Source organism: Equus asinus, chromosome 11 (genome assembly GCF_041296235.1).
Source record: "Equus asinus isolate D_3611 breed Donkey chromosome 11, EquAss-T2T_v2, whole genome shotgun sequence".
Taxonomy (NCBI): Eukaryota; Metazoa; Chordata; class Mammalia; order Perissodactyla; family Equidae; genus Equus; species Equus asinus.
The window spans coordinates 52,819,496-52,832,804 of NC_091800.1; the positions used below are offsets into that span (position 1 = coordinate 52,819,496).

Consider the following 13,309-nt stretch of genomic DNA (forward strand, 5'->3'; position numbering starts at 1 on the left):
GATTATGTCATAGAAACTTAAGTTTGTTCAGTATTAGATTCTGAGGTAGGTGTTAGCCTATTTTAGGGAGTTCTGCTACATTTAATTTAATTTTCACCCAGTCATTCTGCTATGGTTACAAAGCAATCAGTCATAGACTTGAATGAGCTACCAATAAGAACTAGTTGGCTCTTTGGATGAGCGCCGCTGCATCCTTTAAATTTGGCAAAATAATATGGTTTGAAGGTGCCTTTTAAAATAAGGATTAGTTTGAGAAAAAAAATCAATGAAAATGATTAATGGAAAAAAGTATTCTTCGGGTCAAGAGAACTAAATTATCATGATAGAGATTCTTAAACTGGCCGTTGAAACAGAATCAAATATTACCTTTCTTTAATAAATGTGAACCTAACTATTTTTAAAGATGTGGCTTTGGATATGTGTGTCTATATGGTCTAAGAGGACCACCCACTTTGTTTGCAATGCTGTTCTTCTTACTATGTTCTTGACTTGTTTTCTTGGATTTTTTCTTTCTGTTGGGCTCTTGGCTCTGAATAACATATTGGGGATGGAATGATGACATATGATTTTTGAGAATGTTAAAAAGAACACTAAACTGATATTGGCATTCTTGTAATTGCGTATGTTATTTCTTTATTTACTTTCAGTTTGATTAATAAGCTGAAACCTGGTGTCATTAAGAAGATCAATAGACTGTCCACACCAATAGCAGGTTTGGTAAGTAATAAATTATCTTTGAAACTAGGTTTCTTTGATTTTGAAATGCAAAAGATGGGCATAGATAGGTTCTCTTACCTGAAATTATTATACAAATTAGGTTGGGTTTTTGCTTAAGAAAAATGTGTTTTGGGGCTGGCTCTGTGGCCGAGTGGTTAAGTTCATGTGCTCCGCTGCAGCGGCCCAGGGTTCGGATCCTGGGCGCTGACAGGGCACCGTTCATCAGGCCACGTTGAGGCAGCGTCCCACATCCCACAGCTAGAAGGACCTGCGACTAAGATATACAACTATGCACGGGGGGTTTGGGAAAATAAAGCAGAAAAAAAAAAAAAGAAAAGTGTGTTTAGTGATGTTCTCCTTGTATCTTTAGTTCCTCTCTCAGTGTCCCTACTGCCAGGAAGCTTTTATTTATTTTTTATGCCCTCAAACTACATATATCCCATTTCTTGGCTTATTTCTTCCACAAATTGCATTTATTTAGGATCATGTCCTGCATACATTGCTGGTTGACCACAGTTTAGGAAACTGTCCGATGTTCACTAAGTTGTTACACTTCATCCTTACGCATCACCTTCATTCAACACACACATCTTGGAATGTATTTGTAAAATACTCAAGACCTGCTAGCTCTTTTGCTTTATGTAGTAGGTGTCCTACCAACATCCTGAGTGATGTTGGGCAAGGCACTGTCTTCCTCTTTGCCTCAGTAATATTGTCCATAAAATGACTATGGATGATTCTCTAGATTCCTTCTGGCTTTAAATTTGGAATTTTGCATATGAAATGTACCCCACACTGTCATTATGTAGTAGTACTCTGGTGAGTCAAGACACTGGAGAGACCAGTAATAAGGTGGGGCTGTGTCTTTGGAGAAAGTAATTTATAATTAAGTACAAACAATGGAGAATTTTCAAAATGTTAGCAGTCCCTAAGAATCAAGGCTGATGATAGGAGTTGGTTAAAAAAATTTAATTTCACGAAACACTGAAGTTTAAGACAGCTAATAACTTGAATACAAAAAAAGAACTAAAACCTATACTCTCTTTAGAATAGTCAAGCTGCTTATAATACATTCAGGAAACGTCTGTTTGGCCATCCATGTGTCTGCAGGTGTTAAGGGCTTGAAGAATTAAAGGTAGCAGTACCAAAATTTCTGGGTTTGCAGCTGGCGTGAAAGTCTCATCAAAATTTTAATAAGAATGAGTTGGTGGCAGAGTATTTATTATTAGAAAATATCTGTCTAGCAATATACAAAAATATAGCAATATATGAATATGTATCTATGAATTACTTCTAGTAAGAGTGTCAGAAGATATTAAGGAATAAAATTAAAGAAATTTGGTTTTTGAAGTTTTTCTAGGAAGAAACATTCAGTTTAATAAAATAAATAAGGTTTATATGAAAATAAGTTTCATGAAATAACTTCCGTGAAAATTAGAAGTCTGCATTGTATTGGAAGTACTTTCTGTCTTTTCAAATGACTTGAGTTATTCTTAGAAAGTTTAATGCTTAGATTTTAAGTTGTCATTTCTTGGATCAATTACATGCATTTCAAATGGAATTAGCCTTTGATCTCAAACACCCCACATATTTGGAATGCTTGAATTGTGGTGGTTTGTTGTTGTTGGCCACTGGAGGTTTTCTTCAGTCTTCTGATTCTATGATTAGGTGAAAGCACAAATGTATTTTATTTTTGAATCCAAAGATCTCTCAAGTATTTCTAGTTCAAGCATCAGAAATTCTATCTAGTTTGGATTTTATCACTAGAAACTAAAATGAAATGTATTTCCGGTATATTAAATAGGGTGATTTCCCAAGTATAGGACACTCAGCATTTTCCATTGGATGTAGGAGCATAACAGTGACCACAACTGCAGAATTGGGCTCAGCCCAATTGGTCTGAAGTCGTTACCATGCCTCATTTGATCCCTTCCTCAGATGCTTGTGTGTCAGGTTGTTAAACTTCTCGAAGCCTCAATTTCAAGAGTGAATTAGAGCTCCAGCATCTACCTAGTAGGGTTGTTATGAGGATGGAGAGGGATGATATATAGGTAGTCTGAAATACAGATATTCAATGAATGTTCTTTTGTAGTATATTCACTCTTTTAAAAAATAATTGAGTGACTATTAGGTCAAGAATTTTTCTAGTTTATAGGGATATATTGGAGGAACAAAGATAGATAAGGACCTTACCCTCAAAGAGCTTACATTATAGTGGGGGAGCAGGGACCAGGCAAATAAATTAGCAAATGAACAAGAAAGCACCAGAGAATTATAGTGGACTATGACTTTGTTGGACACCCATGAGCAGTTGTAGTGGGACTATGAAGGTTGACCTCTAAGAATTTCTAAAAGAAGATTGTCAGAAACCTTATATTTTGACGCTTGTAGAATAAAGATGAAGAATCTGAAGCAGACTCTTCATACTAGTAATTTTTGTGTTCACAGCACCTAACATAGTGACTAATACATATAGAAGACCAAAGATTTTTTGAATGAATGAATGAACAAGATTTTCATTGTGAAAAATGGTAGGCTCTAGAATTAGGTCTTTGATAGGATAGTGCTATAGGTTGAATTATGTTCCCCTCAAAAAAAGATATAATATATTGAAGTCCTAAACCCTAGTACCTCAAAATATGATCTTATTTGGGAATAGGGTTGCTGCAGATGTGGTAACTAGATAAGATGAGGTCATACTGGAATAGAGTGGACTGGCAGCCACATTCCACATGATTACTTTTTTCTGCTCCATTTCCAACGGGAATCTGAATGGATCAGGTTACCTTTTCTTCCAGTTTACAAATGTCATAGGTCACTGGCCAGCCTGTGCATGAGTTTCTTGAGAAGAGAGTTGTCTTTGCCAAATGGGCTATGGTCAGGAGTGTTGGTTTCCTTTGGCTCACTCAGTTCAGGTGTGTGAATTGAAGTGGGTTCCATGAATGAGGTTTGTGTGGGTAGACACACCAAGTTAAGTCAAATGCAGTAAGAATTACACAATTTCTGTGTACGAGTTGATTAAACTGAGTGGTTATAGTGCTCCAAGCCCTCTCCTCTATTATTCTTTTCTTCCTTTCAGCTATAACTTTAGCCATTTCCTATTAGTTACTGTGTGTATTTAGCTTTGAAGCCAAGGCAATGGATTTACCCCTTCTACATGGACCTGGTGTGAAAGACGGGGAATAATCTCTGAGCAATGGCATACAGAGAGAGATGTTTAGATGATTTAAAATATATTGAATGCTTTGCTTGAAAGATTCCTATGATTATTTTTTCTTTGGGAAAGTAGTAACCATGTTCTCATCGATCTTCTAGAGATGTGGCTTTTCTCATTTGACTGTGTTTTATTTTATAAAGAAATAGATTTCCCCCATCTTTTCTATTCTTTCTGTTCTTTACAAAGCCATGCTAAAAATAAATTCCAACCTGAGAGTGAGTCTTCCAAAAAATTAGCTAGTGTTAAATGTGAGTATGTTCAAATCATTGAAACTCAAAACTAAAACTGTGTTGGGGAATTAAAAGACTCAACCTCAAAATAAAACCCTGAGAAACAGGCAAGATATTCTGACGGTGAAAAGAGGCATTGAACTAGAATAATGTTTACCATCTGATGTGATGGTGTGCATGGAATACAGTATGTGAGGAAAACATCAAGGAAGTTATTAATCCTAAGACTTAGTCATCTTGGACCCCTAATAATTTATTTGTATTTAGTTAAAGCAAGGTTTCTCATCCGCGGCACTAATGACTATTGCCAGATAATTCTATGTTGTGGGGGTCTGTCTTGTGCATTATAGAATGTTTAGCAGCATCTCTGGCCTCTACTCACGAGTTGCAGGAGAACCATGCTCCCCACACCCGACTGTTGACATTGCCAATGACCCTTACTGGGTAAAATCATCCCTGGTTGAGAACAACTGAGCTGAAGAATCAAGAAAGTAAACACTACCTCTTTACATGGGCTAGTTTGCTGATTGACTATAGATTTGATTGATCTTCCCATGCTTGCCATTTCAATTGCAATTTCCCTTTGAGGAGCAGTGGTATTCCAGAAAATTTGGTTTGAATCATTCATTTGTTTGAATCTGTGTGCCTGTCACTGGGCTTAACAGAAAAATCTTGAGAATATCCAGACTTCACATCAAAAATATCAGCTGAATTTGAACATTTTTGCCCCAAAAGCTTGCTCTTTCAGATTACTTTCAAGAGTAGAATGTGTGAGGTGTGACTGTAGAGGCTGGGAAGGTTGTCTCCTCATTTGGGAGTGCTGTAGAAGGCAGGAAATGGGCAAAGACGCCAGCTAGCTTAAGCTGTTGGATGTGTCAGTTTCTCCTGCCTTCATAATGGCTCCTTCAAGAAATAAGGCAAGTCTGTGGGTCCATTCTTACTGCCATTTTTCAGGCTGTTAGTGGTTAACGTTCTTGTACCTGTGTAAAGTTATTTCAACTCTTTCATCTTCACTCTGCTACACACTTGGGCGTCAGCAAAGTAGTGCAGCCCACTCTAAGCCAAGCTCACTATTGAAACATCTAGTTGTTCCCTTCCAGCAGTAATGGGAAATTTACCTTAACCTTGTAGCTGAGGAATCAGCTATAAAATTTAAATATTCTTATCTAGGTTTTCTCATGTGCTTTTCTAAAACCTAGTTCTCAGGCAGTGAATATATTTATCCCATTGTTTCCCAGGGGTAGAGGAACAAGGGGGTTGGGAGAGGGTAGGTTTGCGGGACACTGAGCTTGAGCTTTTTCTGCGAATAAAACAAAAATGTGAGACATCAAGACAGAGTGTTTTTGGTGAAAAAAACTCACTTCTATTTCCTCTTCTTTCTTATCCAAGTTGAAATAATATAAGAAGTTATGATAGAGCTATATTTGCATCCAAGACAATAAAAAGCCATTATTTTTTGGGGAGGAATAAAAGAAGTTATGAATATATTTACTCTTTTTATTCAAGGGTTGCACTTTTCTGGTTAGGGTGCGGGAATAAGTTTTGTGTGGTTGAAGAGAAAATACTCAAAGAATATTAGAATGTGACATGAAGAGCAGCTAATATGTGCCTTGTTTGAAAGAGTGGTGACTGAGGGTTGCCCTTTGCTGGGTCAAACGCAGTGTGTGCCTCGGGGGAATCTCTCTCTAGTTGATAATGAGCAGAAAACATTTGCGAATATATTTGGATGTTGACATATGCAAAACACTGATAACAAGTGGTAGCACAGGAAGAGAAGGAAAGATGGCACGGCAGAGCTACTTTAAAATAACCGTTTCATGGTAAGATCAGTAGTGTCTATTTTCTGTTCTTGAGTTTCATGGTTGGTTTTGTAGATTTGTTTGAGGAGCTCTTCTGCCTAGCAAATCTGGGAGAGGCTTCCACCCAGCAAATTCTATTTGATTCACTCATCCCTGCCTGTGTGATTGCTTAGTCAATAAGAAGAGCATTTATGATTAAACTACCCTAAAGAAATATTTTTATTTCAAAGAGAGGCTGAACCGCTGTTGCAAGTTGTCTATGCTGCAAACACTAAAATTTAAACTGTTCTTATTTTACTAGTCACTCTCATTAATTTCTTTTAAAACAAAACACCAATAACAAAAACATGGAGTATTCTTCTTAATAAAGATATAGGGGATTACTGTAGTATGGCCATTACTAACGTGTTGTTATACTAGTGTAAGAAAATATAGCATAAAAGTTAGCAATTTTCTAAAATAGGGCCACTTTATGCATTGAAAATGACATTTTCCATGGTTGAAAATTAATTTAAATAATTTTTTGTGATGTATATTTCACTGAAATGTCTGTTGATTACCATTTGTATTTTGAAATAGTTTGGAGATATCAGTAACCAAGTCTGAGAGAACAGACTGAATGTGGAATGTGCATTGGCTGTCTTCAAGGTAACAAATATTTGATATTAAATATCTGAATACATATAAACATATAAAAACATAGCATATAAATGGCATAGAAATAAGTCAATGATGGTTGAGTTATTTAAAGCATTTTTAGGAGGTTTGCTCAAAAGTCTCCTTGTCTCCCTACTTTTCTCCTACTCAACTAAAGATAAGCATCGCCAGGAGCGGAAACTTAAAAACTGAGTGTCAACATTGAAGTTGTTTCCAATAACCTCTTAATGATGTAGCGCTAGAAATCAGGAAACTCTTGTTTTATTTCTAGCCATAATCTCTTAGTCATGGCGTTGGCACAAGTTTAGGAGCCCTTTCTTTAAGTTCCAAAACTTACTCATTTTTAAATCTATGGTGAACATTTATCTGCCAAGTTTCAGCCTCGAGGGCAACTTTTTAAGAAAAAAAAAAACATTAATGAACTAGTATTGCAAAAGGAAGCCTATAATTAACTTGTGGAGTTAAAAAAAAATTGGTTCAGGGGCCGGCCCCGTGGCCAAGTATTTAAGTTTGCATGCTCTGCTGCGGCGGCCCAAGGTATCACCAGTTCGAATCCTGGGCGCGGACATGGCACTGCTCATCAAGCCATGTTGAGGCGGCATCCCACATGCCGCAACTACGAGGACCCACAACTAAAATATATAACTATGTACCGGGGGGCTTTGAGGAGAAAGAGGGAAAAATAAAATCTTAAAAAAAAAATTGATTCTGAGTTGGATTATATCATACGTGACAGTTTTATTCAGATAGAAAAACACTTGGAACATCTCTTTTTAGGTACCTTCTGTTTTGTAGAAAGTGGAAAGGGAAGAGCAAATGAGGTTAATAGGAAATAGAACCCAGGTTTAAAACTGGAATGAGGGCACTGGTCAATTGATGGATTTTAGGCCTGCGAGTATCCCTCCCTTATTTATTTATTTGAGCAACGACTATGTGATGGGCACTATTCTAGGAACCTGGGATGTGGTCGCAAATAACGCAGAGAAAGTTTCTCCCTAATGGAGCATAGTCAAGAAGTCAATAATAACCTGTCAGGTGCTAATCATTACCATAAAGAAATTATAATATCTTGCCAGTTACGAGTAATTACACTGAAAAATAAAGTGAATGGGTAGAGAATGATTCAGTGTGTGTATGAGAAGTATTTCCGAGAAGGTGCTCAGGGACGTTTTATTTCCAGAGTTGACATTTGATCAGGAACCTGAATGAAGTGAGGGAGTAGGAAGATATGAGGTTGGGAGTTTTCCAGACAGAAGGAAAAGAGAGATGATCAAGCTGGACCAGCGAGGAGGACTATGTGTCTGGAACTGATAAGGCAGAGAGGTTAGCTGGCAAGGTTGTATAAAGCTTTACGGGCTTTGGTGAGTAGGTTGCATTTTACTCTAAGTGTGATGAGAAGCCATTGAGGGCTTTTGAGAGCAATTTAATTTGTTGTTAGAGATGATTGGTTGCCTGTGGTAATGGATGTGCATATCTGTGAATATCCTAAAAACCATTGAAGTGTACACTTTAAATAGGTAATCATATGGTATGTGAATTATATCTCAATAAAAGTGTTAAAAATAAAAAAAGATCACTGTTTATTGTGTAAAGAATAGATGCAAGGAAATCAAGAAGAAAAGCAGGAAAGTCAGTTAAAGAACAGTTTCATTACTTACGATGGTTAATTTTCTGTGTCAACTTGACTGGGTCACAGGGTGCTCAGATATTTGGTCAAACGTTATTGTGTTTGTGTCTGCGAGGGTATTTTTTGGATGACATTAAAATTTGAATCGATAGAGTGAGTAAAGCAGATTGCCCTCCCTCATGCAGGTGGGCATTATCTAATCAGGTGAAGGCCTGAATGGAACATAAAGGCCTACCTTCCTGTGAGTAAGAGGAAACTACTCCTGCCTGACAGCATAAGCTGGGACATTGGTCTTTACCTGCCTTTAGACTTAAATTGAAACATCAGCTCTTCTGGGGTCTCAAGCCTGCTGGCTTTCAAACTGGAACTTAGATCATTGCATTGACACTCCTGGTTCTTAGGCCATTGGATGTGGACTGAAACTATACCACCACCTCTCCTGGGTGTCTAGTTTGTAGATGGGCCAATTGTGGGACTTCTCAGCCTCCATAATCACATGAGCCAATTCCTTATAAGAAATCTCTTGTATGAATCTCCTGTTTGTTCTGTTTCTCTGGAGAACTCTGAGTAATATAGTAGTCCACGCAAGAGGGTATGGTGGCAATATTGGGGGTGGTGAGAAGTGGTCAGAGTTTCCAAATGTTTTGGTGGAAGAGTGTATAGGACTTGCTAATGGGTTGAGAGAGAAGCCAGGGTTTCTGCATCAGTAGTTTATTGAGATAATAAATGTGGAGCAGGGGCCTGCCCTGTGGTCGAGTGGTTAAGTTCAAGTGCTCTGCTGTGGCTGCCCAGGGTTCGGCTACTGGGCGCGGACATGGCACCGCTCATTAGGCCATGTTGAGGCGGTGTCCCACATGCCACAACTAGAAGGACCCACAACTAAAATATACAGCTATGTACTGGGGGTATTTGTGGGGGGAGAAAAGCAGGAAAAAAAAAAGAAGATTGGCTACAGTTGTTAGCTCAGGTGCCAATCTTTATTAAAAAAATAAATAAATATGGAGCAGAGGGTTGGTGAAGGGAAGAGAAGAATCAAGAGAAAATTTGTGGAGGATGAGGCAATTTGCATAAGACTGCAGATTTGCAAACGTCAGAAAAAGTGATCAATGTTGATTATACGCTTTGTACTTGCCCTATTTTCCTTAAAAATAAAAAAGATAGCATGAAAGTACAGGAAGTGTACTTAATCGAGTTTGTAGATGTTGGAACAATAAGGCATAGCTAATGTACTGGATATCAAAATCTGGAATTAAGAGTGATCTGGATGGGGGAAGATCCAAGATGGCGCCATGAGTAGTCCTCTTTGTCTCTCACCCTTCGAGTCTACAATTATTTGGACACTTATTGCTTGACAAAGGATATCCAGACAGCATCTCAGGACGTCTGAGACACCCACGCGACTATACAGCGGAAGGCGGATGGACTTTCCTCCGGGAGGATGTGGAAATAGGTGAAAACTCTCCGACCCCGACGGGCAGCCTAGTACCCGCAAGCGGCTTTCTTCCAACGGACGCCCCCAGAGGATCCACACACATCTAGGGCAGGAGCGAGAACACAGCAGAGGAGCGACGGTGGAGACAGGTGACCAGAACCCTACCTAAACCCCCCGCAATTACTCCTAAACACAGAGGGAAACTTTGGAGTTGCACACCTGAGCCCGCGGGGAGAGTCTCTCCCCGCCATTGGCGGGGAGACCCAGCCTGGTGCTCGGGGCGCCCGGAGGGTCCCAGAGAGAGACACGGAGGGCACGGAGGTCTCCCAGCTGCCGTTGCCCGCCCTGTGGGACTAGGGATTGCCGGAGATCTCGGAGAGGACTGGGGCTGGGGGAACTTTCAATGGCCAGTTCTGCGACCCGGAGGGGAAGCGCCGGAGCTCCGCCCGGGCAGCAGACAAAACTCTCTGTCTGCCGTTAGCAGAGGGGCCACGCTGAGCATTCACGGCTCCGGGAGAGGCCCGGAGAGAATCCCAGAGGGCGGGGCGACCCCCTAGCTGCCGTTGCCCGCCCCGTGGGACTAGGGATAGCCGGAGATCTCGGAGAGGACTGGGGCTGGAGAGAGTTCCAGAGACCCAGCTTAGTAGCCTAGGGGGAAACCCTACAGGCTCACAGCAGCCTTAGGGAAAGCCTCTGCACAGCACCAGTAGAAGGCACCCAGCCGCCAGCCACAAGGCTGGAAGACCCCAGGGCAAAAGCAGCATAGCTAGGTGTACTAACCACAGACTGTAGAAGATGCCAATAGCTCTCCTGCGACCCATAGAGGACAAGTGAGATTTGGTGGGTGCCGACAGCAACGGAGCGACAAATATAAGTGATCCCACCCCTGGCCGCTGGAAAAGCCCATAACACCGTTGCAGACCCCAAGGAGAGAGCACATCTAGGTGGGCTGCAACAGTAGGCACGTGCAGCCTGAAACCCCCTGTGACGGCCCCCACGGCAGAGGAGGGAATCCAAAGGGCCACTGTGGCTACGAAGAGGGGCCCAGGCCCAGTTAGCAACTACAGACAGGGTTCCTGGTTGGTGAAGTATAAACAGCTGCTCCCCCCACCGCAGCAGCTGAAACAAGTGAAAGGAGCAACTAAACTCTATCTCCATGCGGAGGCACAAATCAACAACATCAAGCAATATGAAAAAATACATTAAATCTCCAGAACAGAAAGAAAGTAACAAATACACAGAAAACAATCCCAAAGAAAATGAGATATATAACCTAAATGATGATGACTTCAAAACAGCCATCATTAAGATTCTCAATGAGTTAAGAGAGAATTCTGACCGACAACTCAACGAGTTCAGGAGCTATGTCACAAAAGAGTTTGATACGATAAAGAAGAACCAAGCAGAAATATTGGAAATGAAGAACACAATAGAGAAGATTAAGAAAAATCTAGATGCTCTGAACAGTAGGGCCGATAATATGGAGGAAAGAATTAGCAATTTGGAAGATGGCAATATAGAATTGTTGCAGGCAGAGGAGGAGAGAGAAGCAAGACTTAAAAGAAATGAAGAAACTCTCCGAGAATTATCAGACACAATTAGGAGATGCAACGTAAGGATTATAGGTATACCAGAGGGAGAAGAGAAGGAGAAAGGGGCAGAAAACCTATTCAAAGAAATAATGGCTGAGAACTTCCCAAATCTGGTGAGGGAGATGGATCTTCAGGTGACAGAAGCCAATAGATCTCCAAACTTTATCAATGCAAGAAGACCAACTCCACGGCATATAGTAGTGAAGCTAGCGAAAGTCAACGACAAGGAGAAAATATTAAGGACAGCCAGGCAAAAGAAACTAACCTACAAAGGAACCCCCATCAGGCTATCAGCAGATTTCTCAGCAGAAACTTTACAGGCTAGAAGAGAGTGGAATGATATATTCAAAAATCTGAAGGACAAAAATCTACAGCCGAGAATTCTCTACCCAGCGAAAATATCCTTCATATACGATGGAGAAATAAAAACTTTCCCAGATAAACAAAAATTAAGGGAGTTCATTGCCACAAAACCTCCTCTTCAGGAAATCCTCAGGAAAACCCTCATTCCTGAAAAATCCAAAAAAGGAAAGGGGCTACAAAACCAAGAGCAGAGGAGATAAGTAGAAGGACAACAACAGAGAGTAGCAGCTCTACATCAGAACAGATTAAACCATGGGACGAGAAACAAAGGAAACTGAAGAAAACCGGAAAACAAGACACAAAATGGTAGTGGTAGGCCCCCACATCTCAATAATCACTCTAAATGTAAATGGATTGAACTCCCCAATCAAAAGACACAGAGTGGCAGGATGGATCAAAGAACAAGATCCAACAATATGCTGCCTCCAGGAAACACACCTCAGCCCCAAAGACAAACACAGACTCAGAGTCAAGGGATGGAGAACAATACTCCAAGCTAATAATGAACAAAAGAAAGCAGGTGTCGCTATACTAATATCAGACAAGGTAGATTTCAAAGCAAAACAGATAAAGAAAGATAAAGAGGGACAGTATATAATGATAAAAGGGACTCTCCACCAAGAAGACATAACACTTATAAATATATACGCACCCAACACAGGAGCACCAAAATTTGTAAAGCAACTCTTAATAGAACTAAAAGAAGACATCAACAACAATACAATAATAGTAGGGGACCTCAACACACCATTAACACCAATGGACAGAACATCCAGACAGAAAATCAACAAGGAAATAATAGAATTAAATGAAAAATTAGACCAGATGGACTTAATAGATATATATAGAACACTTCATCCAAAAACAGCAGGTTACACATTCTTCTCAAGTGCACATGGAACATTCTCAAGGATTGACCATATTTTGGGAACCAAAGCAAACATCAATAAATACAAGAGAGTTGAAATAATATCAAGCATCTTTTCTGATCATAACGCTATTAAACTAGAAATCAACTACAAGAAAAAAGCAGAGAAAGGTGCAAAAATGTGGAGACTAAACAACACGCGTCTCAACAAACAATGGATCATTGAAGAAATTAAAGAAGAAATCAAATATTATCTGGAGACAAATGAAAATGAGAACACGACATACCAAATCATTTGGGATGCAGCAAAAGCAGTCCTAAGAGGGAAATTCATTTCAATACAGGCTCACCTCACTAAACAAGAAAAAGCTCACGTAAGCAACCTCAAACGACACCTAACAGAACTAGAAAAAGAAGAACAAACAAAGCCCAGAGTCAGTAGAAGGAGGGAAATAATAAAAATAAGAGCAGAAATAAACGATATTGAAACAAAAAAGACAATAGAAAGGATCAATGAAACAAAGAGTTGGTTCTTCGAAAGAATTAACAAAATTGACAAACCCCTAGCCAGACTCACCAAGAAAAGAAGAGAGAAATCGCAAATTAATAAAATCAGGAATGACAGAGGAGAAATCACAACAGATACCAATGAAATACAAGAGATCATAAGAGAATACTATGAAAAACTATATGCCAACAAATTGAACAACCTGGAAGAAATGGACAAATTCCTAGACTCCTACAATCTCCCCAAACTGAATCAGGAAGAAATGGAGAATCTGAATAGACCAATCACAAGTAAGGAAA

The 13,309-nt window shown here is 39.7% G+C and overlaps 1 protein-coding gene across 28 annotated transcripts in view; it reads left to right on the forward strand.

Annotated features, from left to right (window-relative positions):
* LMO7 (LIM domain 7) overlaps positions 1 to 13,309 on the forward strand; it is a 196,362-nt gene that overhangs the window by 78,107 nt on the left and 104,946 nt on the right. For all 28 annotated transcript variants that reach the window (XM_070520002.1, XM_070520014.1, XM_070520010.1 and 25 more), the window contains one exon: positions 648 to 717. In XM_070520002.1, the coding sequence (XP_070376103.1) occupies positions 648 to 717 (70 nt within the window). The remainder of the gene's footprint in view (positions 1 to 647; positions 718 to 13,309) is intronic.